The 27,770-nt window shown below is 44.8% G+C and overlaps 1 protein-coding gene across 5 annotated transcripts in view; it reads right to left on the bottom strand.

Annotated features, from left to right (window-relative positions):
- Positions 1 to 236: 236 nt before the first annotated feature.
- Khdrbs3 (KH RNA binding domain containing, signal transduction associated 3) overlaps positions 237 to 27,770 on the bottom strand; it is a 167,438-nt gene continuing 139,904 nt past the window's right edge. For 4 of the 5 annotated variants that reach the window (XM_040730334.1, XM_040730337.1, XM_040730336.1 and 1 more), the window contains exons 8-9: positions 9,431 to 9,489; positions 7,170 to 7,773 (exon numbers count right to left, since the gene is read on the bottom strand). In XM_040730334.1, coding sequence (XP_040586268.1) covers positions 7,682 to 7,773; positions 9,431 to 9,489 — 151 coding nt within the window. In that variant the 3' untranslated portion in view covers positions 7,170 to 7,681. Of the gene's footprint in view, positions 521 to 6,194; positions 6,253 to 7,169; positions 7,774 to 9,430; positions 9,490 to 27,770 lie in introns of those variants that run through there. The other variant, XR_005870498.1, reaches the window with a different exon arrangement.

The following is a 27,770-nucleotide window of genomic DNA, read 5'->3' as shown; positions in this document are numbered from 1 at the left end:
TGATTTGTCCCACGCACCGTCCACTTCCCACAGAAGCCCTCATGACTAACCTGGGACAGGACAGGACTCCCTTGCCTAACACATTTATTGGCCACAACTGAGATGGACAAATCACTCTCAAATCTGCACTCTGTGTAGATTCTTAACGTCTTGTGGGGAGCCAAAGTCTTACAAGGCTCTCAAGGATGCAAACTTTGTAGAGCTGTACAGAAATAACTAGACCCGTGGTCTTCATCTCTATTAAAATGGAAGAGACTTTGATGGGGGACTTTATTAGCCACAATACAAATCATTCTTCTTCTTTGTTGGTTTCTGAGACAACAAAATCAAACTTTCTTTAAAAAGAAAAGAAAGGCTTTCTACATTAAAAGATGTTTCATAAAAACATTCCAAAACCACAAATTAGGGACACAACAACAATAATCAATTGATGACTGTCAGGTTCCCAAGCGAATTTAGTCACTGTGTAGGCACGTCGGTGAGGTGACTGTCCTTAGGCAGCCCGTAACAACAGCAGTTCCTGAAAAAGAGGAAAGTGAAATACATTTGTACACGTCAACAAAGCAACAGTGATGACATCTGTGCCACATAGTGGATTTCAGGCTTCAGAAGCAGACTCAGCACACACAGGCCACGTATGAGAAGCAGCGTGGCAGGGAATGGCTGAAGTGGGGGAGAAACCAGTTGTGGGATAAAGACCATGGGTGGACAAGCAGGTGGTGCTGACCAAGCTCAGTGCACTGTGGTTTTCATGGCTGGATCCAGAATGGCAATGCTTGTGTCACACAGCTGTTGGACTACACAGTGACATTCTCATGGCTCCTCCCTGGCACCGTCCTTTCATCCTTGTCAAATAAGAGGCTGAGATGTCGGGTGTTTAAATGACCCTTTTATTAATCAACACCAGGCCACTCATTTCCATGCAGTCTCCATGGAGAACTGACAGTTCAGAGGCCAGGTGACTCAGAAGGAGACGCTCCACCCGCACACACCTGTCATTCATTGCTGGCTGAGCCCTAGCACTTTCTGCAGCATCTTCTTCCCCGGCAGCCCCGTAGTCCAGCAACACCTACTAAGTCCCCAAGCACACAAGCTAGCCCATGCAGCCATCACCTACTCCAGCCTGTCGGCTCTTGCGTCTCTCTCAGGCCCACCTGTTGGCATGATGGTGACTTTCACAACCCATTTCAGCTCCAGCCCGCCCCTTCCACAGACCTAGTGAAGTTGCTTTCACTCTAACACCTGTGCTGTCTGTTGTTCAATCTTATTCCTACATAGTCCCAAACACACAGGAAGCATGTTGGGGCCATCCGCATACCACGCCACTACTGCATAGAAGAATCAGATGAAAACTGCTTTTTCTAAGCCCTAATACATGGAGTTCAAACATTTTTAGTATGGCAGGTCTCATGGCCTTTAAACAGGGATAATTTCTTGAATGACTTTCAAATGCTTCAAGTTTATAAAATGTAAAGTACTAAATTAAGCCTGCCTGGGAGCTTACTGAGGGGCGAAGGACAACCCACACAATGAAGCCAGTAGCTCAAAATTGGTCCTGGAGCGAGTACTGTCAGCTGGTCATCTCTGACAGAAATAGGCTCGTTTGGCTGCAGATGAGAGGGAGATCCTTGGCAAGCTAGGAGGATCCAGAGAGGCGGAGAAGACAGGAAGATGAGCACACACACACTGTGGAGGTTGTTTTCCCCAATAGGTCTAGGGTTCCAGAAAGAGTCCTCTTTACTAGTGCATGGTACAAAGCCCACCATTCCGCGGGCCATCCCTTAAAAGAGAACAAAGACAGAAGGCATCTGGAGGGAGAGAACCCACATCTGAGGGTGGGTGAGGACCTCACCCCTCCTGTAAGGCGCACGGACGGGCACCCAGGGATGTCTATACTGAACTCAGTACCACTGCCTCTCCTTGCTCCCTGGCATGCCCCCAGCATACCGTGTGCCAGATGTTCTGCACATAGCGGCTGCAAGCAGCAACTGCTCACCCTTCCACCCCCCCCCTTTATGTCAGTGTGAGTTAGATACTAGGAGCCGTGCCGGTTAGCAGATGCATGAATCATGCTAAGACTGGTGGTCAGCTCCCACCCCTCCCTCCCCCTCTCATCACTTTACAACCTGTTTATAAAGTTGTAAGACAAGACCAAAGAGACCCTGATCCATTTTTGTCTAAACTATGCCACGAAGCCATCTCATTCCCTTTCCTTTGACGGATTAAGCATTCACAACCTACGATGCATAAGATCTGCACCATGGATGTTTATACTTTGATGGTGGGGGAAGGGCAAATACAGAACATTATGTCACAATTCACGATGTTTCAAGGGTCTTTGCGTGGGGACAGGGATGAAGGATTCCGGTGTATGGTATGCTTCCAGTCTCACTGAAATTGGCAGACAAGGGCAAGACTGTGAGCTGGGCCTCTGGGGAAGGGACTATGATAACTGGCAGAGAATGGCCAGGCAGGAAGTATCTGGGGGTGACGTGTCTGCAGCAACCAAGGCTCTGGCGCGGTGGCCATGTGAAGAGTAGCCTGTTGACCTGTTCCCCGGACTGCAAGCGGGGAAAGACAGCAGCGGGACCATGCAGGGCCCCACGCGTGGCTGGGAACTCACGGGAAGAGCTGGAGATAATTCAGCCTGGGTGGTGACCCCTGAAGGAGGTGGGGGCTGGAGGTGAGCTCCTGGGGATCAGTGTCAGCTGCAAGTGATTATAATTTCCCATTAGATAAAGAGGCTGGAATGAGGATGGGAACCTGATTCACGGCGTTCCCAGACTGGCGTACAGAGGCAGGATACATGTGCCACTTTCAAGTTAATGATGAGCTCTCTCCTTCCTGTCCCCACAGAACTGCGTGGGAAACATAAGCCTTATTTTATGCCCAGCACATATTTGAAAACAGTGGCATAGGGGCAGTTGGATTTCTAGTCATCAGTTTTATACAGGACCTTTCTCTATTCACCATGATGAGTATCTGTGTAATTTTGAGCTAAATTGAGAGAACTAGACTATCTGCACTGCAATTATTTCCACGCTATTCCCGTGACTCCCACGCCAGGGGATCTCAGCTATCATGGTTCTCTATATGCTGACCGACTGAACCCTTCCTTGTCTGAAGCTGTGTGATGAGTCAGAGACCAGGGTGGAGATGTCACGGCTGCAGGTTTGTACTGAGTTCTGGATGGAGATGAGTGCATTGGAGGTGTGGTTTCAGTCAGCAGAGAAGGTGTGTGTGTATCACGTCCCTCACCTACCCAGCCAAGGTCTCTCATTGTCTAACACAGTGAAGCTCCCTTCCAAGGCCGTATTTTCCTATGTAAATGCACACAGCACCAAGTGAGAGCAAGGACTTTGACCTTGCTTTGGGCAGGCCTCTACCTGTATAGTCCTATGAAGGCAGTTATCTCTGCCATGTTCATTTCACAGGGGGGGACCTTACCGTTGAGGAGCTGAGCCATTTCACCCAAGGTTATCACGCTGGGTGATGCGTGCTCCCACAGCCTGTCCTGCCAGGGTATCTTCTATCTCTAACAACCCTGCCTGGGCTTTGCATCTGTCTTCCGGCACGTATAAAATACCTTACATGTATCTGAGGTCAGGCTGGTCTGCACTTTGCTTATTATTTTCCATAGCAGGGTGGGCTACCCACAAGGGCAGGAACTGTCTTCATCTTTATATCCTTTCTGCCTGTAGCCAAAGAGACGATCTGAAGGTGTTTACCGTAAGTGAATACTAAAAATGATTTGACTTAGAACACCTGGAGTGCATCATGTGTAGGACCTAAAGGAAAATCAGTGTATCTTCTTATGCAGGAATGTGGGGCAGGGATAATCATAATGTCTGGATGATGCCTACTGGGCCATAAAGTGGCATACAGCTCCTCACTGTAAGAAGCCTTTAGCAGTGTAACGTGGAGATTGAAAAAGTAGTGTTTTGAAACTCACAAAGTGGCTGTATTCAAATCTTGCTTCCACCACTTACAAGGACTTGTAGCTAACACAATGACCTCATGGTCTGAAGCTTCAGTCGCTTCCTTTATAAAACACAGATGACAGGTTTTATAAAACACAGACGCCAGTGACATAGTTGACATGAAGCCACGTGCACATGCCTGGCAACTGACACAGCTTGTAACCACCATGTGATGACGTCCAGACTGAGAGGAAGCAACAGTCACAAACCCAGCTCTGCAGGGGGCAGAGCATGACCGTCTAATTACCAGCAGAGGGGGCCTGGGCTGAGTTCAGAGTATGACAGTACAGTTGACAGCAGAGGGACAGGGCTGAGTCCCACATGTAAAAGAGCAGGGAATACTGACTCCCAGAACCACTGGCTTTCATACGGCTTTAAGGTAGGGTCCTGTATCTTTTTAGTCACTGCATTCCCACTTCCTACTTGATCTCTAGTACAGAGCTCTGTGAATGCTAACACATGAGGAAAAAGATGGGCTCTAAGGAGAGACAGGGCAGGAGATGAGAGTAGCATCACGTGGGGACACTACAGACTTCTTGTGGCATGAGGAGGAAATCGGGTTTGGGGAGAGGGGATCAGGCAATGGAATGTCCTGTAGTTGTAATGTTTAAGCCTATCAGCCAGACTGCACTGAGAACTGCCCAGGAGGAGAGAAAGCCTGCCCCTAGGTGAGTCTTCATAGTCTATGAGTCAGGATGGCTCTGATGAATCAATAGTTTATCCACTGTGAGATGAGAGCTGTGGACACACTGTTGGGAACAGGCTGGCAGGGAAGGGTCTGGCATTGCTGGAGCCTGTCCAATGAGCCTCAACCTGGCCAATGTCTTGGCTGGAGCCTGGTGTCACAGTTTTGACACACAGAATTCTATGATAAACTGCTGTGTAAAACATGAAATAGAAAGTCTAGGCTTATTATTATATGCCAATTCTTAAACTAGAAAAAACATACTTCAGAAAGCAACATAAGAGCTCTAACACAGCCGGCCAGTGGTGGTGCACGCCTTTAATCCCAGCACTCTAGAAGCAGAGGCAGGTGGATCTCTGTGAATTCGAGGCCAGCCTGGCCTACAAAGCTACAGAGAAACCCTGTCACAAAAATACCAAATTAATTAATTGATTAATTAAAATAAAAAAGCACTAATAATATATTTTACATTCTTCCCGATAGCAGGAAAAGAAGCAAAAACCAAGCAAACAACAAACTCGATAAACTTCACAATTTTTCTCTATTAGAAGACATTCATTTTCTTCTTCTGGGCAATTTAAGTGTTTTAGCCAATTCTGACTATTAAGGGAAAAAGTTTGTATGTTTCTCCTTTATATTACACACATGAATTCAATCCTGACCACTGACCTTCATGCGACTGTACCACTGTCGCTATAAACAATGCCTACTGAAGGCTACAGAAGTGTGAAGGTGACAGCATGCCTTCATCTCCCTGGTACTAGCAGGAAGGGACACTTGCCCAGATATAAACACTTGAGAAGATCCAGCCAGGCGTGGTGGTTTATACACACAATGAGTTCTAGGGGCTGGCCAGGGCTAAGGAGTGACAGCAGATTTCAAGAACAGACAGACAAACCACTCAAACCCACAATAACGTCCCCAAACATCACACCCTTTTGGTCTCACAAAGCTCACGTGGCCCCGGACATGGCATTTTCCATCAAATTAACAATACCTTCCCTCCCTCACAGATCTTTGCTTTACAGATCTCCAGATTAAAAAACCAAACTTTAAAAAGAAAAATGAAATAACTATGAAATACCCGCTTTAATATTTTATAAGAGTCCTAATTTTCAAAATTCAGAAGCACAAAAGATTGTTCTACAAGACCAGATTGCTATTTTGAAAAACTGCTTGTACATTTCTGTAGGTTTTTGCATTCACATGTATGTTTAAACACAAAGGGTTCACATTAAACCAGCAGTTTGGCAGACTGCTTTCTTTAACTTAAGAATTTAGAAACCCTTTGCAGATTATTGAATGGACTGCTTTATGACTTGAGGTGCTGACAGCCCGAGCCTCCAGTTTCTACCCTCTGACCCATTCATGTTGCAGAAGCTTCCTGGTTCTCCAGGGGTCCTTTAGGATGTTAGCTGTGCAGTCACATCGGAAGCAGTGGGAAGGGAACCTTGCTCCACCCCACTGCGGTAGCAAGAACAGTCTAACACGGCCCCAGCCACTGGAATCAAGGGACAAAAGGTGCATACCTTTGTTTGCTCTAAGTTACACCGAGCTCCTCTGACAGTCCAAGGTGGTCGACATTTCCTAACAAAAGAAGAAACCTATTTACTCAAAATAAATGCAAGGAAACCCCCCAAATAAAGACAAATACTTTACATAATCTACAATTAAAACGTAAGCCAAATGATTAACAAATAACTTTATTAAACCCTTGTCAGTTTTAAGAACGCCCTCAATTACTAACCAAAAGATGTATTACACACAACTAGTTATGAGGTTTTACAGTTGTTTAACAGGGAAGAATTGGCCCCAATTAAACTGGCTAAACTAAAGCTTTTTAGATTACTAAAACAAATTAAACTTTTTAAAATGAGAATTTAGGTGATCTTAAAACCTTTCTAAAATGGATAATGAAACTGGCTAAGTTGTAATCTCCCTGGTTTTATTAGTTATATTAAGATAATTAAGTGAGATTAAAATCTTATTTGATTTATTTACCTTTGAAAATGAAGACCGTTTAAGGGTTACACATCCTCAGCCTTGGCGAGTGCGACCTCAATTAGTCAAGTCAGAATGTCTTTAAAAGCTCTGTGCTTATGCTTCCAGCATGGAGCGAGGTGTTCATTAAGGTACCAAAAGTCTCATAAAAAATCCAAAGTTGCACTAGTGAAAAAACGCTCGACAAGATGAAAACTGATCACATCCTTTCCAGAAAATCCAGTAGTTATTTTAAAACCAGTTTTAAAACCAGATTTGGTTTGCGTGGGTTTAACGTGCCACTTGAGCAGATCGATACCGTGTGGATTCTTTAGACCGCATTTGAACCTATGGTGAGTATATCATGGCACATTTAATTTTATACCACTTTTAAAATAAGCTGTACAATATTTAGTGACCCTTTTATGACGAGCACTGTTAGAGGAGCCTTTCCCTGTTTACAGCTATTTACGAAGGCCTTTTTAAATAGAAAAGCAGGAACCGTTAGCTCACACACACGAAACTTCTTTCAAAAGTTTATTTAGTATCAAGCAAGAGGAGACTTTGCTTAACACTACAGAACATTTCAAGACTCGAGTTACAAAAGAATACCACATTGTTTGCACTTGTAATTGGCTCCCTTTTTACGCAAGTTGGCAAGAAAAAAAACTAGCATATGGCTGAAAGATAAAATAACTAAATTCTATGGAAACCTTCAAAATGAAAGGTGAGGCTTATGTTAAAAGAATGGATTAACATATTTAGTAAACCTATCTTTATGTTTAACACTAGTTAATCAAAGTTATTTTTTTCTTTTCATGACCTAGTTTTCATATACAGACTGCAAATGACAAAATTTTACATGTCCTTCTTCTCCCTGCCAAGTAGATGCTTCAACAAAGTGGTTTTAAATTCCATCCATTCAGATTTTAAGCATTTTGATTTATTTAAAAAGGGATTGTTCATAGAAAAAAATTACTTTGAACAGTATACAGGACGGTGGAGATTGGCTATTTCACAACATCAGACAGTACAATCAGTATCTGCCATATGGCTGGTCTCGGTAGACGCCCTTCGCCGTCCTCGCTGAAGGAGCCTTATGTCTTGAGTTAGTCCATTCCTCTTGCCCTAAAATCAGGAAGATGGATCATAATTAGACCATTGTCATGGGGTCCCAGTAGCTCCATTTCATCTGTCCGAACCAGTGGTAAATGTCACACTGGAGCTACATGTCTCTGATGTACTAATAAAAGAAACACATGGGGATTTACTTAGAAATGTTATGAACACAATACAAAATCATCTTGTCACCAGTGTCATGATGGCTTTGAGAAGAGAGTGACCTTTGTGTTGGAAACAGCTACTAGCGGCAAGAATTTCCTCACAGAGCAAATCCAACAGCCTTATCAAAACTCTAACAGAATGGAAGGGATGATTCTAATTCTTCCAACAGCAAAGCAAAGGAAAAAGAACACAGATAATTTAGGAAAAGAAAAAGGAAAAACCACGATCACAGTAGGAAGGGCAGAAGGGGAAAAGAAGTCGCTGCCTCTTCACAGGTTCCCCACGGAAAGCCTGAGGGAGGCACACTGGTGGGTCTTCGCTCAGTGACTCCATGTTGTGGACAGCTGTCACTAACCACAGACATTCTATCTTTACCTCCTGAAATTCAAGTGTCAGGACTTTCCTTTATCCCCAGGTGTCAGACAGCAAACAGTTAAGTCCCTGCTGCAACACAAAGCAATCAAAAAGCCATGTGTCCTCAGAGACCAATTTAAAAGCTGTGAGAGAAAAATGCTTAAAATGACCTCTTCCGATACAAACATGCAATCAGTGTCACTCCCTTTGGCTAACTTGCGTGATTTTAAGTAGGCAGCACTCACCAAGCCAATGCATCTCTCTTAAATGTTTACTATGAGTAACAATAAAAAAATCAAACCGAACCAACCAAACAAAACAACACAAACCCAGCCCCTGGCTGGTGAAGTACACCAGAAATGGGTTTGCAGTTAAGTTCAGGAAATGTCTCAGAGCTGACTTCCCAGTGTCCTAGCTTACTGGCACAGGATATCAGGTATTCTAGGAGATTTGCTACCAGTAGAGGCTTCTTGTTCTCTGATGTCTCTGCCCTGAGGTAAAGGAACTTCTTTCCATCATTTTGTCACCACCATCAATACTGTTAATGAGACCTGTCATCCTTCACCATATGGAGACTCTGGTCATGGATTCCCCAGCACCTTTATGGGCTCCTGCAGAACTAAGAGGAGTTACCTCCTGATGAGCCTGATAGACCCTTGCTTGTGCCTCCTCCATGGTCAGCTTTTGTAGCCTTTATGAGGTGACTCTTAGCGTAATTGTTCTGAGGTCTTGAGGTTGGGGATGAGGTAAAATATAAAGATGGGGGGAGGGGGACGCATGAGAGCTGTAGTCTCAATGGCGTCATTTCCATTCCTGTCAAGGAACAAAGGTACTTCAAAAAAGACTCATGCCATCAAGTGTCTACAGTTAAGCAACCTACTGTGTGGAGTGACATGGTCAGCACTGACCATCAACCCAAACAAAACAGCTGCATGTGGGATCTGAACTCTTTCTTGCACTGTTGCATTTAACTATTAGAGGAGCCTCTGACAGTAGCAAGGCGTGCACAGAGGACTGAGAGGAGGGGTCCACACACAAATGAGGTCATCACTAAGCGAGTATGGGTCTCCCTTCCGATAAGGACTCTGAAGGTTTGTCCACGGCCACTCGCCCTCTGTCTGTGTGATTATTGTGGCCACTCACTCACCATAGGAATCGTAAGCCTCCTCACCGAGTCCATGCCCATAATCATAGTAATCAGCTCCGCTGCACGAACAAAAGAAAACACTGTTAGCACAAGATGCTTCTGCTGTGGGGTTCAGGCACACCCAACAAGGACTCAAAACTAGATACACTAAAAATAGAAAGGGCTAAAGTGGAATTAATTCCTCCTGAGACGACAGAATGCTGAAGGAAGGTAGACTATTTGACTATCAAATGCTCTAAACTCCTGAGTCTGGAGCACATCAGGTGCCGTGGGGGACGAGCAGGAAGGAGTGGACACTTTCTTTCCAAAGAACTCAGTGCCATGACTGCTGAGGCACTCTATCATCCACTGAACAGCAGGCCCAGCCAGGAACACTTCTGCTCTCCATCAGCAAAAAACTCACTCCTGGGTGCCTGGACGGTGTGCAATAGGAGAGGCAGGTGAATCAATCCCAGGGATTTAAAAGGTCTTTTCAATGGATAGGGAAGTCTAGGTTTTAATCTACAATTCCAGAGACAGTAACGAGAGTCCGTTGTTGTCATCCTTATGCAGATACTATAAAAACGGGCTTCATCTTCATACCATATTTGAATTCTGTGAGGTTCTGTTTGGTTTTTACTGACAGATGTTTGGCTGTCAAGCCACAAGTGTTCTGAGTATTGAAGAAGAGGGTTACCCCTTAGGCTTCCCTGTTTCCCACCAACTTTGTAAGAAGCAAGCATCCTGATTATTTCAAGTTCCAACAAGCAGACATGAAGCTCTCAGCACAACGGAGGCCAGCTTGCACTCCACACCTCTACAACACGGTGTCTTCTGCTGTCTGCTGAGATCTGCATGCTCTGGGACCAGGGTAGGGGAGCTGTCACACCATGTTACAGGGGAGATGGTTGGGAAGCAGCCTAGAATCTCATGGGTAACAGCACACACAGCTCACTCTATTTGATGCACACACCCCAATTGCAGGCTATACCCTACCTCATTAAGCCTCACCCCCATGTTCCCTTTCTTGTATGAAATATACCAAAGTCTAAGCAACCCAAAGGCACTGGAAGCCGGCTGGTCCCTCAGCAGTGAGAGCTGCTCCACGGAGAAGCAGCTTCGTGACTGCCTCTTCTGCTGGAGATGAGTCAGTCTCTCCTCCACTGTCTACTCACACTTCAGCCTAAACATCTCCACAGAAATTCCCCCATCCTAGTCTACTGTCACTGGTGTTCACTCTGGTCTGTATCAGAGGCTTCCGCAGGAGGCATGGGGGGGGGGAGGCTGCGGTGTGTGGAGAAGGGTGTGCACAGATACACACGCACCCTGTGTCCCAGGTGGGGGGGGCATAGTGTGTGGAGAAGGGTACACACACACACACACACACACACACACACACACACACACACACACCCTGTGTCCCAGGTAGCGAGTACAATGCTGCACAATGTTCTGAAGGGCCAGGAAGACAGAGGTGAAGGAGGGCTGAGGAAAGGAGGAATGGAGTAAGCACAGCATAAATGAAGGAAAAAGGATGAGGAATCCAAGTGTTGTCAAGTGTCTTTAAATAGAATTACCAAGCGCCAATAGCATCTGTGGGCCAGAACATCCTTCAGGATAGGTCTCTAAAGTGCACCAAACAGGACAGACACCCCATGAACCTGGGCTATCCACTTCTTACCAGTTAGCTGAACAGTTGAACACACTCGTTCCAGTGTGAACCTTCTGCAATGGAGGCTCGAGAACACGCTGTGCTGGAGGCACAGGTAGGTACGAGCTTTACAAACGCTCATCAGAGTCAGAGTGGAGGCTGGCGCTCCCACAGAACTGAGGAGGAAGCGGGAGGCAAGAGTGGACCTACCGCAGCCTGGCCGGCGCCTTGCTGGCTGCTTCTCTTGGCACAAACCCATCCCATCTAAATTCTGTTTTCACTGTCTTACGTCAATGAGGCTCACAGAAGCTGAGGACACTAGCACAGCCACACCGAAGGCTCTGTCACCATGCACAGGATGGAGGCCGAGTTTTCCTTAGATGATCACACTTCCCTGGAGCTCACGTGGCCCCTCCTCACACTCAGCACAGAAGGCAGGGTCCACAGGGACCGTGGTGGTTTGAAAGAAAATGGCCCCAAACAAAGTCAGAAGCAACATTATAATGGCTCTTCATGGTTCTTGAGAATTTTACCTGTTGCACAGATAAAGTGAAAGCCCTTCATAAAACGGGAAGTGCTTCCTTGCCAGAGAAGGTTCCCAATCAAGGCTACTCACAGCTGAGATGACAGACACAGGGTGTAACAACTGTCTGACTGATTACATGACGTCACTGGCAATTCACCTGTGAAGATCACGCGCAGAACGCAGTGTGGGCTGGGGCCGTGAAAATTTTCCAGAGACCAGAAAGATGAAAGGCAGCAGCATTTGGCCCAGCAGTGGTTTGGCGATAAGACAACCTCAGTTTTGACAAGTGAACCTGTAAGTTGACATCTGCCATCGTCTCACCCAGTTTCTGACTAATATTGCAAGACTGTCATCAAAGCTGTGCTCTCCTACCTGTCAGCTTCACCTCAACTGCTTTCCCTGCACTTCATCTCGTGTACCTCACATGTCTATTAACCAAAGATGTGTCCTGTTGCCCACGGGTACACTAAGAGCCAAGACATGGCAGAGGGGAAACAAACACGAAGCAAACTCCATTTAGGGGCACAATTTAAACTAATAGAAACAACTCCCTCCCTCCCCCCAAAACTATGAAGCTGAATAGTGCACACTCATTAGATCAGGTTAGCGCCTCCCCGCCAGGAGGTTAGGAGCAGGCTGCTCCTGGTCACCTCTGCAGAGCTCCACACCCGGGCCCCCAATGACCTGTCAGCATAATTCCTGCCTGGAGAAGCTGTCAGGAAGGTGGTGGTGTAGCTCACAAAAGCGCCATTCCATTATGCCCCTTCCTTTCTTCAGGTTACTAGGATGAGCTCACTCATTCTTAAAACCTGTTAAGACACTGGATCTCAGCCTTCCTGATGCCGACCCTTCAATGCAGTTCTTCATGTTGTGATGACTCCAGTCATAAAATTATTTCATTGCTATGCCATAACTGGATTCCTCTGTCCCCCAACATATATGCACAACTATGACACTGTCCCTGTGGGCAAACACTGTGCAGTGAATCTCCCAAGCAGTTCCCCAACCCCGAGGCATGTTGTTTCAGGGTGTATATAGGCAATCTTCACACTGTACGTCTTAATCCTCTGAACTCTGCTTGTCCCTCAGTTAATCACCTCACTGGAATGCCTGAGGATCATGTCATTAAAACACAAAACATTTCTGTTTCTTAAGCCATCTCTGTGGTTTCCTCTCTTAGTTTCTGGTAGGGCAAGGCAAAGTCAAGCCCATGTCACCATGCTCCTGTCCCCTCAGTCACTTAGCTCCATGGAGGGCAAGGTGCTTCTTGGCTCTTTTCTACCACTGAAGTCACCTTGACCATGAGCTTGACCATCCCTTCTCAGCTCTTCAACCTGTCAGGTTAGAGCATTTGCGTTCAGAGGGCAGCCCTCTTTTCTCATTCATTCACACAAATCCCTGGGTGGTTTTGTATAGTCTCTAAATGAAATCTCAATATCCAAGCCTCTCAATATCCAAGCCTCTCAAATGTGCATAATCTTTTAAGGTATTTCTTCTGAGATTTGTATTCATGTGCCAACTGCCTTTTAACATCTAAACTTCTGACAGACACGTCACACTCAAAAAGTTCCACATCACATCAGCCTTGTGAACTGCCCCCTCAGCCTGCCCTCCTCAAGTCCTCTTAATCTACCTAGTGTGCTGAGAACAAACCGTCTGGAGTCTCGTACTTGCATCAGGTCTGCTGGTGCCATTGCAGGTAGGGCTGCAGGAAGACACTGCCATCTACCTCACCATGGCAACTCTGGTCCTTCACCTCACTCAGCGGCACAGAACAGCCACCTCAAAGGGACAACTTCTTCCCAATTTCTTCTCAGTTAAGTGAGAAGGCAAGACCCACAAAAAAAGAGGTGTGTCTGATTTACTCAGTGATGTGGCTCAGCCTCCCTCAGAACAATGTCCAGGCCACAGAAGGAACAACTCACTAGATTTTAGCTTAATATATTGAACGAGTGAATGACATGATAGCTGAAAAAGACTATATCCCGACAATCTGAAGAGATGCAGTGTTATTAGTAGGTGATGCTTCACAAGAGGCATCTCCTCCTCTTCTAGTTCTAAAGGAATGAGATGAAAGGGCTGAAAGCCTGTTACTTTCTAAAAGTGGAAGGAGCTTGATCCTAAGCCAGAGCAGAGTCATGCATTCAATGAACACAAGGGGAGCTTTCTGTGTGTGAGACACAGAAACAAGGTGCCATATCCACTCCTGCGAAGCTCATGCAGACCGCCAAGTGCCCGCTAGCAGCACTGGTGTATGGACACCCCACACAGCCTTAGTGGGAAGAAGAGAGAATAGCCAACACAGTTGTCTGAGACGAGTTGAGCAACAATGGAGGACACAAGAGAGAGAGGTGAGTCTTTCTTGGACTCTTGAAGGAAAATGCCTAGTTTACCTACTTTGAAGGCATTGATGGATAACATACAATCATATATTTAATTTAGTCATATTTATATAAATATATATATATATATATATCAGACACTGCTTCACAAACCTACTAAGTAGATAATATTAATTCCTTTTTGTCCATCAGTAGTGAAGCTGTATTGACTAGGAGAAGACCAAGGTTGGAATATCAGTTGGGTGCATCCTTCACATCTACAAAGTTCTAGAGTTTGGAATTTATCCTTTAGACAGCAAAGTAACACCCAGCCCGCTTATTGGTAACAGTTTTCCAGCTCTGCATTCCTGGCATAGGTGACCTGCTACCCACCTACCCTGGCAGCTGATGTTCTTCAATGTGAGTAGAAAACTATCTTTGTTTTTAGAACTTTTTCTTCTTTCTAAAAATTCTTGTTACTATCTTAGTTTTTTTTTCATGCGTCACTATAACAAAATACACTGACAAAGGCAATTTAAGTGAGAGAGTTTATATGTCCTATAGCTCAGGGTGTATAGTCCATCATGGCATCGAGGTCAGGACAGTCAGGAGACAAGGATTAATGCAAGCTGGTACTCATTTCTGTTAGTGAACTTCATAGTCTTGAATCCCCTGTCCTACACCACTTAACATAACGAAGATAATCCCCCAGGAGCATGCCCGGAGGTCCATCTCCCAGGCAATTCTATGCTCGCTCTCCTTTTCTGTGTTTCCCCCCCCCTCTGGTAATCCTGCTGGGCTCCTTTTGAAGTGGGAGTCAAACCCTTTATCTCTTGGCCTCTGCACCTTCCGTCCAATGCTCTCTTTATCCTTACCATTGGAAGGAGGTGTTCATATTTGGGTGTTTCTTTAAGATAAGTTTAGGTTTAGACAGAATAGATGTTTGATACATTTTGTTCATGGACACAAGTTAGTTGTCCTTTTTTAGACTAAAAGGGGAATTGTAGGAGGAAGTCTGATGCCGCCATTAAACATGTGACTTACTAGAGGCGCATACAGATGAGGTAATAAAAGGGCGGTTTACCACACCGCTAACCACACCCACTTTAGGCAGGACTAAAGACGTATACGTACGTAGGCGGAACTACGTCACTAGCCAAGCCCACTTTTGGGCATGGCTAGGGGCGTTACGGGGGGAAGGCATAAAAGACAGCGCACAGGAAGTCTCGCTCTCTTTTCCTGGAGTTCGGCTTCTGGTCCAGCCGCTAGCTGAGATCTGCTGGGCTTCTCTGGGTTTGGTATCTTGTGAGTAATTTTCTACATTAAATACTTAGCTTTACTGTCAGTAATTTTGTGTCACGTGCTGACTGTTGTTGTATAAACTGGACATGCAGGACCCACAGAAAAGTGACTGCTGAACTCAGTCTTACAGGGTTCCTGCTTCATGGAAGAGTCTAGGAGACGTTCTGCAGGACAAAGACAAATGACTGACAGACTGCCAATGCAGATGGACAGTTTGAAATTTCCTGCTTTGCTGAGAAGTGTTCCAGACACATTGTGGCCTATGGGCTGAAGATGGATGCCCCAACATTACAGAGGAACTTCGGGTGACTGTCCAGGCAGTAAGATGTCTCTGTCAATCCTAGTGTTTATATATTATCCTTCTGTGGTCTTTGATGGAGTTGAAGACAGATAGTTATAATTATAGTTTTCCTTAGTTATGATAAGAGATAAACTACATATAGAACTTTGGACTCACAAGGATGAGATGGATGATATTTTCTTTAAATCTTGCTAAAATATTGTAACTATGTTCTTACTTGATAACTGTTCTGTCATATACAATTTGACTATGTTAAAATTAAGACCTTTCTTTTGTTTATACAGAAAAGAGGAGATGTTGGGGAAGTCCTGTTATTTGCCTGTGCATTTGTCAATAAAGTACTGTTTGGCCAATAGAAAACCTAGATAGGAGGGGCTAGGAATCCAGGAGGATTCTGGGTAGGAGAAACAAGAGGGTCAACATGTAACCGCCATGGGGGTAGGAGCCCAGAACTATTCTCTGGTAAGAGACATACTTAGATTAACAATTATGGGGTAATTACTTAAAGCAGAGCTAGCCAGTAAGAGACAAGCAAGGCCAACAGCTTCATAATGAATATAGCCTCTTGTGTGTTTATTTGGGATTGAAGCGGCTCTGGAACCAGGCTGGCGGGAAGGCTCCTCTCAAGGAAAGCTTCTCTTAACATACCATTGCCATCTCCCCTCAGAGCTTGTCGGCCATTACGGGCCATGTCTTCTCATCCACATGGACATTGATTACAAAATCATCCATGCTATGAGAACTGGTCTTTTAAGGTGTGCCATTTTTAGTATGCTGTCTGATGTTTTGAAAAGGCTTTGCAGATTCTTGCAATGTAAGAATTCTTGCTTTCAGATCCTCAGCTTGCGTGTCTGTCAATGTGACACACACCTCCCTTACTTAAGATCCGGTCAGGGTGTTGTATGCAGTGGGGTAGTCAAGTTGTTTGTTTGTTTGGGGATGGCATGGTTCCCCTGGAGCATGGTTCCACAGGACTGTGCTGTCACAACAATCACGCAGGCAGACACGGCTCCTTGGCCTTGCTGGGTGCCAGAGACCAAGCCAGGTCTTGTGCTACAGAAACAGGTCTTGAACCCACCAGAGAAGGCTCCTTCAGTCATGGCTGTCTGTGAGAGGGCCTTTCCTGTAGACAGTTGCACTCCATGGTACCCTTCTCCTGAATACGGTTTTGCCACCCTCTGCCCCACCCTGTGGTTTCATCTGGGGACTCTTTTAAAACTTTCTGACAGTTCATGGGACCGAATTTGGTGGGTCGAGCAGATGGACATTTTGATTCAGTTTTGTGTGTTTCTTTCTATTAGATTCCATTTAGTTTACAAATCATTTAAGTCCTAATTCTAAAAGTCTTCACATTTTAATTATCATAATAATGAGATAGATGACATAAACCTTGAACATTCACACTGTTCCCCACGAGTTCATCATATCCCAGAATTCCACATCCAGAGGTACCCTCAGACAGACATAAACATGGAGCATGGAGCTGGAAGCAGTCCTTTTCTCAGTGAAGTCTGCAACTGTGCTTTGTCCCCGGGGTTCTGATGACTTTGGGCTGGGGCACTGCTGAACACCCCCCCTCCCCCTGCAGTCAGACGACTAAGTGCTACATCTTTTGAATTTAATTTATAAGGCTGATTTCCCAATTATTTGACTTGTCTCTTTAAGGGAAATCTTTATGTATGTATTATCATAAAATTAATTTTTAAGCTAATACTTGGTAAATTCTTATTATGTGACATAGGCAACTGATCTAGGCCAGCTTCCCTCTCAATGTTTCTATTCTACCACAGAGCCATTAATCCTTATACTAACCATGAGGAATTTCTATAGATAAAGCAGAATAGATGAAAAGTAATATCTCAAATGGAATTTGGGGAGTATTCCTATTTTCCCATTATCATAGATAACTGAAGATCTGAAATTCCTTCAGGGTAAATAGCTAAAAAAATTTCAATCTACTTTCAATCAGAGCCTTCCTTACCTAATAGTTCTTTCATAATATTTAATGATATTTCCTCAGGAGGACATTGAATAAAAAGCCACAAAATCAGGTTGTAGCAATTGATGAAAGCAGCTATAAGTGAAGTCAAGCCAGCCTCCTCCCGCGGCTGCTGCCTGGATCCCAGCTCACCTGCACTCCCACAGGCACCCACAGGGTTAATGGCACTTCCTGTGGGGGAGGAGATGGTGCTGACCTTACTGCTGGCTGTCTTCAGAGGTTTTCAGAGTGTGTTAGGTGAGACAGGGGCATGGTGTTCCTCTTCCCTGGAGGACTCACACTGCGACAGGCAGGAAAGTGGACATGTCTGCCCACCAACAGCTTGGCGTGGGAGGGCCATCCATTCCATGAGAAGCGTGCACACATCAGACACAATTTAGACGACTTGCTCCACCCGGTGATGCTGGATCCAGGGATGATCCATCTTTCTCCTACAGCATACCGTCACATCTTTGAAATGGCCCAGAGCCATGGCTTTCAATGGATGGCCTGAGGACACTCAGTATGCATGAAGGAAAAACGTTGTCACAGTAATAAAGACATGAGGTGCTATTTGTCTTTTTCACCGTGCTGGTATTTCCACCAAGTCACGTGGGTAAAGGTGTGGGTGCTTTAGCAGGGATTGAGACAGTGGCAGCAAACCATACTCTCCACCAAAAAGACTACAACTCACGGACTGTTCCCATCACGGTTAGCATCTCCAGCAGGGAAGCCCTGTCTAATTAGGGTATGCACATTGTCTTCACTCACAATGCTTCTGCACACGCAACAGACAGGAGTGCAGCATCAGCATAACACACGCACAGGGAATGGAAGGGGGTCCTTGTGGACTGCTCACTGCAAGCTCTCTCTATTTCAGCGGTCTCAAACTGAATCCACAGCATCTCCAACGTATGCCAGCAGTTTAAACACAACAAATTTATAGTCTAATCAGGAAGTACCCCCGTCTCTAAGAGAAAGGTGCAGTAGCCCTACCGGGCCATGAAAATTGAAGGTCTGATTTCCTAAATTATTGACTTTTCAGAACTGTTCGTTAACCTGGCTGAGAGATAACACATCTCTCATGACATCCACCATGGGACTGAGGGGAACTATGACAAAGGAAACTGCCGAATTTTATCATGCTATTCTTGGGTACGAAATCAAATTTGGTGAAAGTAATAGAGATGAAGTAGGGATCTTGGACATATTAAGCAAGCAGCCTACCACTAAATTACACTCCAAAGCTCAGAAATAAGGAGCTTAAAAATCATCACACATTTAATCTCTGTTTTCTCTTTTACTCAGATAATATAATTTAAGATTAAAGGAACAGTCCTTTTCTTTCTCAATGATAATTAGGAGTATGTATGTATGTTTGGTTGGTTGGTTGGAGAGGTGACTCAGTGGTTAAGAACATACTGTTCTTGCCAAGGGCCTGAGTTTGGTTCCCACATTGTGTAGTTTCCAACTGCCTGGACTCCAACTCCAGGGGATCCAATGCCTTCTGGTCTCAATGGGTACCTGCACTCATGTGTACATACTCACACAGACACACATACATAGAACTAAAACTAATTGTACTGAAATATTTAATAGTTATATAAAAGTGAGAGGTATTAAAATCTGAATTTTAACATGCATTGAGTTACTATGAAAAAAGCCCATTTATTTAACTTGTTAAGTCATGTCATTACTCCAGAAAAACAGTATGACTCTTTACTAATCCATTAATAGTGAAGATTTCATAATATGTTGGGGACTGAACAGAGCTTGGGAGGCGGCTCAGTGGATAAGAGTACTTGCTATACTGACACTAGACACAGGTTCAGTCCACAGAGCCCACACTAGGGACCTCATAACTGCTGGTGCTGCTAACTCCAGAGGTTATGACACCCTCTTTTGCCCTCCTCTGGCACCTGTATTCACCTGCACATGTGCACACACACACACACACACAAACAAAAACCTGACAGTAATAACTCAACCTGAGGACAACGGTGTGACACCTTGAAGTGGGAGACCATTATTTCCTTCAGGAAAAGGATGGGGGTAGACAGACCAGGAGAAGGTCAAGCAGAGACTGGGCAGAGAGACTCTTTAAACACGTGGTGCCCAGGCTTTGCAGTAAGGTAAAATTGCATGGCAGCGGGGATGTTTGATGGTGCAAACAGTTCTAAACCTTGCCAATTACTGGCTTCCTGTGGCATAACTTCTAGTGTATGTGCACAAAACCAAATACACCATCAGCTTCTTCTCTTGTTGGAATATTTATTCTTATTGCAGATTTTTTAGCCCCATCAGTCTTATTTCTTTCCTTGGGAGTGTCAAACTCTTCACTAGAGGAGGGACGGTCTGCTCCTCTCTGGCCTGCACAAGCTTTTAACAGCACACTTCTGCTGCTTTGATGCTGTCATTAGGTACAGCAAGGCCACTGTGGTACCCCCATGACAGTTCCAGTGACCAAGATGGCTATGGACTTTGTGCATACAGTATGGATATGCTCAACAAAGGGACGCCTCATTTCCTTAACAGGATGAAATAGGATTGTGAAAATTCAACATACTAAAACACAATTTAAAATGTATTAAGTATTTTTCTCTGGATTTTTCCATTTAATATTTCCAGAGTATGATTGACAGAAGGTAACAGAACACTGAAGATGGAACTGGATTTGGGAGAACAACTATATATGTAGATCTTCAAATATCCCCACTGTAATGGCTAATTATCGCCTACTTGACTGGAGTTACAGTCAGACACTAATGGAAGTGTGCTCTAGTCTTCTGCCTATGAGGGCATTTCCAGAGGCTAAGCCAAGGTGGGGGATGGCTCATCATGCACGTGAATAGTGCCATCTGTTGGAGACCGTGCGAGTTATAGCGGATCACAACTAGTGTTCAGATGTCAACCCACCAGAGGAGTGATTCTCTGATGGGACCATGGACTCTGGAAACCGCTGCTCATGTTTGCTAAAGCAGCCTGGTGTCTCCCCAGTACCTGCACTGTAGTGTGCGTTCTTATGTGTTGTGCTTATGTAATGTTATGATTACATCTCAGCCCTACATCTGTACTGTAGTGTGTGATCTCAAGTATTGTGTATATGTAATCTCATGATGGCATGTCAGTCTTACGGGAAAATGTATCTGTGGGTGGTCAGGAATATGACTTTCATTTATTTGTATAATTTTTATATATAGAAAGTATACTAGGACATGCTTCATAACTAGATCTATTTGTCCTACAAGGACTGTAGACACTTAAAAGCCTGCTTTGTTCCTTTTGCTCAGAGTAACTGCTCACAATGGGCTCACTTTACCTCAGAGCAACTTTAAACTAGACTAAGGGCTTTTTGTAAGCAGATCATAAGTTTAAAACTTTACAGCTATGCAGGTATCCATCCAACCAAGGTAGCTACACAAAGCACCCGAAGAAAAAGCATGCCAATTCTTTGCTTGCCAAGTCTACTGACAATAGGCCTTTGTCTCAAAGTTTGTCACTGGACACTGTGTCCCCACCCTGTCTGGTCACAGTCTTACTTCTGTAACCTTGGAACTTTGTGTTGCCATGGCAGTGGCTCAGCTACTTATTACTAGGAATGACCTTTTGACCGATTAGAGGTTAAGTCTCATAATTATTTTTTTAGTTACTACAAGGCTCTTCTAAGAAAGATAGTTTTGAGGCTAGAGAAGGAGAAGCTAGGAGGAATTAGAATGAAGACAGGAGAATTAGAATAGAAAAAAAAAGAATAAAGAGATTTGTCCCAAAAAGCAAGGTATGAGAGAATTCATTTGCCCTCAGATAACCTAAAAGCTTTTGTTTCCAGTAGCACCCAATCTAAACCCTGAAGAGACCTCGGGGCTGGACCCCAAAGGCCCTCAATAGCCATTTATGGGATGAAGGCCCAGCCCAGGATGGTGGACTAGAGGAGGACAGAAAAGCGAAGTGGAGAGTAATGGCAGTCCTGTCTGCCTCCTAGGTGCCATGATGCAGGCTGCTTCGCCAGCCTCCTCCCTTGAGACGGAAGCCTTGAAACCATGAGCTAAGATGAACTTTCTCTCCCTTATGTCATGATCAGAAGATTTTCCAGGATAAGGGAAATAACACACATGTACCCCACACACTTCAGAATTCTTTCAGGTTCGATTCCTATTTCACGAACTAGAAAACATTCAGATTTTATAGACTAAGAAATAATCTTCAAGGAATGAAACTTGTAAACTGTGAAGCCAGATGAGAACAAAGATCCCTGTTAATGAAAAGCCTAAGGCCTTATATTCACAAAATCAGCAACATCTGGCCTTCAAGATGATTTCCCTGGATTATGTTTGCGACCAGAGTGCCTAGAAGTCTAGCCTGGGGTCCCAACTCAGGCAAACAGGGTGCAGGTGACCTCAGGATGTCCTCCTGTGAGGCTCTGCCTACCCCAGCTCTCAGCCCACATGTTCCCAAGACACTGAATGTGCTGCCGTTGGCCTCGAATCACACGACTCATACCACCCTGCACATGGACCCCTCTCCCCCAAAGCTGTTTCTACCCATGACGACCCCATCGCAGCAGCCAGACCCCACTGACACTGTTAGCCTTTCCCAATCTCATTAGGCTTTCTAGAAACTGTCCCTTACAGTCGCCGTGGGAGTAGGTTTGCCCAACAAGTGGAAACTACGCACCAGGGTTAGAGCACAGGCTCCCACTGCCTGCTGGAATCCTCAAAGTCCAGGGTGGTCATTACTGTTCCCTTGTGCCTCACACTAATTCTGTTCAGCTCACATCGACCCGTCTCACAGGCTGCTGGTGTGGTAATGTGTGAAACACTGATGAACAAAGGCGGCCATGGTGGAGCCTGGCACGGCTAAGGCCTGTGATGCTGCCAGGGTTAGGCTTAGAGGCTCAGTTGGGAGTGGCCACAGCAGCATTCTGAGTGGGCAGTTCTGTCTTTGGAGAATGACTTCTAGAACTGTCTCAGACATAAGCGTGGTCAATCACACACAGAGAGGAAGGGTGCATAAATGAACAAAGTGCTCTGTAACGCTTCACAAGCCACCACCGCAGCTGGGGCTTAGATGACAGGCTGATGACGAATGAGGGGTAATTAGGGTTCACACATGCAAAGCACTTTCCCTGGTCTGCCATTTAGTACAAAATAAATGCTGACTGTTGTTCCTACCCTATTGTTATAATTAAGTTTGTAAAGCCTCATTCCAGATGTAATAATCACTTTGTCTAATAAAAGTGTTTTAAACGCCAATCAAGGACACCAGGTGCCTCCTGAAGCCCCTTTCTGCCGTGAAATACTTCTAAGTGTCACCTCCACTACAAGGTACATGCTGGCTAGTGCTTTGCCAAATCAAAGAGAAGAAATTGATCTCAGGAGCGTCATGTAGCCTACCCCTACTGACATTCAGTTAACAGAAATGGTTATTTTTAAAAAACTCAAGATACTAAACTTGGATCACTTGTCACAGTAACACACTCCAACACATCCTCCAGAAAGTGTTTGTTCTGGCTCTGGATCCCTTTCCTCTCTTCTGTTTGCCAACTCACACACCGGGAGTCGCACGCTTCAGAGAAAATCACTGAGGAGGCCTGTATCCTAGGGCTCCTCCCATCATAATGGCTGACCAACTATCTGACAGGATCTGCAATCACTCGAGGCAGCCCTGCTGGCGTGGCTGTAAGAGACCGTCTAGATCAGGGTAGATGAGGTGGAAAGACTGGGCCTAAACGTGGCCAGTGCCATTCCATGGGCTGGGGTCTAAAATGAATAACAAAAAGGCAAAATGAATACCAGCAGCCATCATTATCAACTTCCTGACTGTAAATGTCATGTGATCGGCTACCACAATGCTGTCCCCTCAAACCATGAGCCAAATTAACCCAGAAGTTGCTTTTGACAGTAACATAACTAACACATGTGGAATAGAGCAAGCAGACAGTTTGGAGGACAGTAGTCATGGAGGCACCTTGCTATAAATGATGTACTGTGTTAGGTCACCTATACACAGCATCTTCCCCAGTGATTTGGCTATTCCGTGTCATAAATCTAGTTTGAAAGCACTTGTCTACCATTAAAGACACACACACACAGCTCCCACGCCATGCCGTGTGAGATAATCTTGATGCTTTTCAGCATCTTCTTTCTTCTAAGCTATTTAGTGGATACATAGCACCTACTATGTGCCAATGTTGGGAATGCAGCAGCAGACAATTTGGTCTTGGCAAGAAAACGTGTTTAGTACATCATGCAAATCAGACAAGTGAGTGAGTATGCTCAGACTGTGCTATAGAACCTTGGAAGCTCAAAGTTGTATAGATCTGAGGGGCCCTGCCCAAGCAATTTTAGGGGACACAGTAAAGTTTCTAGGGAGAAGAAAGGTCTGCACTGACAAGTAAAAATAAGCCAGACAAAGGGAAAGGACATGCTAACTGAGGATACACAATCCGGAGTGGAATAAGGAAACAGCCTCAGGGACACAGTCATCTCTGAGGGCCCTCAGCAAGGCTGCCACAGGGCTGGGCAGAAGAAGCCCGCTTACTCTGACTAGCTTTTCACTACCATCCAATTTAACCATCAATCACAACAATCTAATCTGTGATAGGCCTGAGTGCTGTAAAAAGGCATGTCACTTCAGGTGACAAAGGAGTTTACTGGAATTGAAAATCTCATGGTCAGATCTAACAGAAAAGGCCAGAGGCACTTCGAGGCACAGGAAGCAGCCCCCTTCAGGTCACATACCCAGGAGAACAGCACTCAAATTTTGTTTGTCTCAGATAAGTATAAATTTCTCTGCTGAAAGTACACTCTATTTTAGCAAAAAAATAAATAAATTAAATAAATAAATAAAAATAAGCCATGTGTGTCAAGGGTGAAAACCAACAGGATAGGCTGCCTGCACAATGTAGGTTTTCCTCCTTCATTAAAAGGGTTATTTTTATTGTATTACTATGAGTATTCTGCTTGTAGGTGTATATGTGTCTGGTACCTTCAGAGGCGGGCATCACATTTCCTGGAACTGGGTGAGAGATGGTTGGAAGCTGCCCAGTGGCTGCTGAGAACTGAATCTGTGTCATCTGCAACAGTGGCCAGTGATGGGTAACCAGAGTCACCTCTCCAGCCCCACCCCTCTTCTTAATCAGCAGACTCCTGAGGCAGCAGGAGTGAAGGTGCAGTCAGGGCAGCCATCAACCCAAACCCTCTGCAACTTAGCTCCTTTGCAGACGTAAACCCTGAAAGAGGAAACCTCAGGGAGGGATGCAGCTGCAATCCCCATCAGGATGGAAAGAAGAGCTGAAGGTGACGGACAGCCCACAGGGAACCTGGACTCTAAGCTACCACACTGTCCTCTCACTAGCCTGCAACTGCTTCCATTGCACTTTGAGAAAAACAAACCTGGCTGGGCTGATTCCTGGCAACAGAGCTCAAAAGATCTGAGCCCGTGTGTGCCCTTGGCCTGACCTAGACACCACACTGTGCTTCCTACAGAAGAAAGGGTCCTCCAGTACTCCCTGGCTAAAGGATGTAGATGGTACCACATGACTGGAAAAACTGAACTGTAACTAGATTCGGGGGGGGGGGGCATGTAAAAGACTACCAATCCTTTGTTGGTAAGAACTCCCCACCCCAGGTCCACCAGGTGACCCCTGCACAGAAGCCTGCCAATGCGGCATTTGTGAGTCTCACAGAACACACACAGGCAGCACCACTATGGTTGGCGCTAGGCAGTGCTTTGTGGACTCTCCTACACAACCAGGCCTTCATCTGAAACTGGGGTTCTCCATGTTGCTGTGGCTACTTCACAGATAAGGTCAAGGGAACAGTTAACATGAAGCCAACTTTCGAGGCAAACACTAGGCTTTGTTTATGTAAATGCAGGCAAAGTTATTTTAATTTCTCATTAGAAACATTGTTTGTAAATTGCATCTTTCTTGAGAGCACTGTAAAGTCTAAGTGAAACAAAGCAGTTACTCAAAGATGTTGTTGACAGTATTATAGCCGTACATTCGCCCTGGAAACACAATGATATCACAGGATCTATTCTGCCAACACTTACAGCTAAGAACAAAGGGCTTATGCGTAGTGATGCAAGCCTGATGGCAATGACAATGGTGGGCAATGTATTATACTGTTGTCCCTAATTACCACTTTCTGAATGCACTGAACTTCTGGGACAGGAAGCGCTCTTCGGTCATCCCAGAAGCTAAACGCACAGTTTCAGAAGGACACTGTGTGGCTACTCATGCTCACACAGTCAACGGCAGAGCCAGGACCTATAGCATACCTTTCTGCACAAACCACTCAGACCCCACAACAGTATTTTCCCAGATAGAAGCAACAGGAAGATGCAAGGCAGAGAAGCATAGGACACTGGCCTTGGGAGCTCAGCAAGGGAGAGTGGTTCAAGAGTCATTCTGGAGAAACAGGAAGTGGAGAGGTTGCTAAGAATGAGGTTCAACAGAATGGAGTATGTGTTCAAGTTGAAAAACAAATCAGAGTTGAGGGAGGGCCTCCATGTGCGCTCCGTGCCATAATGGAGATACAAGTTGAATGTCTATCAAGCTGCATTAGCTACCCAATCCAACCTGCAGTGAGTGGCGAGGTGTACTCTTGGCACTGAGGTCTGGCTGTTGCAGAGTAGCAGAAATGCTCAATCAATATTTTATAGCTGGTTTAGTGTTCATTGGCTCACTTGTCAATCTTGAATGTGCTTTTACTTGGCAATCCTTCTGTCTGCACTATTGGAAAAACCAAAAAGTAGACTACCATTTTGATGTCCTGATTTTTACAGCTGAGGGTAGGGATAGGGGATTGGCACCTGACAATATTTTCACTTATAATCCAAAATCATAGGTCATCGCCATTTAACAGCTATCATTATGTTAATGGCTGCCAGTACAGAACACTTGGGCGGTTTTACCAGACTTATAACTAAGAAGCTTCACACATTCCTAGTGAGGATTCTCAACAGCATTCCCACTTTAAAAACAGCTGGGCTCCTCAGCCTTCCCTTCCTCCCTATATTAATCAACATCTCAAATTCTGCATTCAGTGTAGCCCGTCCTTGAACTTGTGAACTTCATGCCTTACCCAGCTATGCACTGGACTTACAGGCAAGTACCACTGTGTCTGCTAGTAGCTGCAAAGTCTCTTCAAAGGTTAAACACAAATTATTTCATGTAGTTCTTTCCAAGTCCCAGTTACCTACAAACAAGTCCACACAAAGACTTAAGCAAAAATGCTCATGGCAGCGTTATACAGTAATACCTTACAGTGGGCACAGCCCAGTAACCACCACTGCCAAAGGAATACGCCAAAGGTAGGACTGTCTGACGTTACAGGCTACATGTGAATTGGTCTAAAAATGCAACACTTCATGAAAGTGTGTGACGTAAAAGATCACATAGAGGGTGTGATTGTTTTGCATGAAACATTCATAAGAGGGAAAGCTACATACACAGAAGTAAACCGAGGTTGTCTGGGGAAGAGGCTGTGAAAGTGATAAGAAAAATGGGTATAAACAAGTTAACTGGAAGGGTGGAGATATTCTAAAGTGACTTCACAAATTGGACGTATACTAAAATAATTACAATTTTAACTTATATAGTGAATTTTACGACATGTTAAAAAGAATAAGTTCCATATAAAAGTTCCATGTACAAGTTACTCCTGTATTAAAATGTCCTTAAACAGCTAGACTACCTACATTTAATAAATGAAATAAAAATTTAAAAATATTTAAAAAGAGGATAAAGATTAGTGCTGGAAAGATAGTCAGTGGTTAAGAGCACTGGGAGCTCTTCCAGAGGACCCAGGTTCAAATTCCAGCATCCACATGGTGGCTCACAACCACCTGTAACTCCAATTCCAGGAGATCCAACGCATACTCTGGCCTCTGTGGGTACCAAACATGCATGTCTGTAGGCAAAAGACCCACGAAATTTAAAAAAAAAAATGTTTAAAAATCTTTCCTAAGTATTTAGGGTTTTTTTTACTGTTGTTGTTGGTTTTGGGTTTTCAAGACAGGTTTCTCTGTGTTGCTTGTCTTGGAACTCTCTCTGTAGATGATCAGGCTGGCCTCAAACCCACAGAGATCTACCTGCCTCTACCTCCCAAGTGCTTGGGATTAAAGGCATGTGCCACCAGCACCCAGCCTAAGCATTGAGTTTCTGATGCTGCTAATATGGTTTATTTGAAGAGTGCGTATTAGTTGCTGGTACACAGAAATGTGGCTTGTTACCTTATACTATGTAGTACTACACTATCAGTAACATTTCAGCCAGTCT

Source organism: Mesocricetus auratus, unplaced genomic scaffold (genome assembly GCF_017639785.1).
Source record: "Mesocricetus auratus isolate SY011 unplaced genomic scaffold, BCM_Maur_2.0 Super-Scaffold_100023, whole genome shotgun sequence".
NCBI classification, from domain to species: Eukaryota; Metazoa; Chordata; class Mammalia; order Rodentia; family Cricetidae; genus Mesocricetus; species Mesocricetus auratus.
The sequence above is the reverse complement of the archived record's forward strand: the minus strand, read 5'-3'. Positions and strand labels throughout refer to the sequence as shown.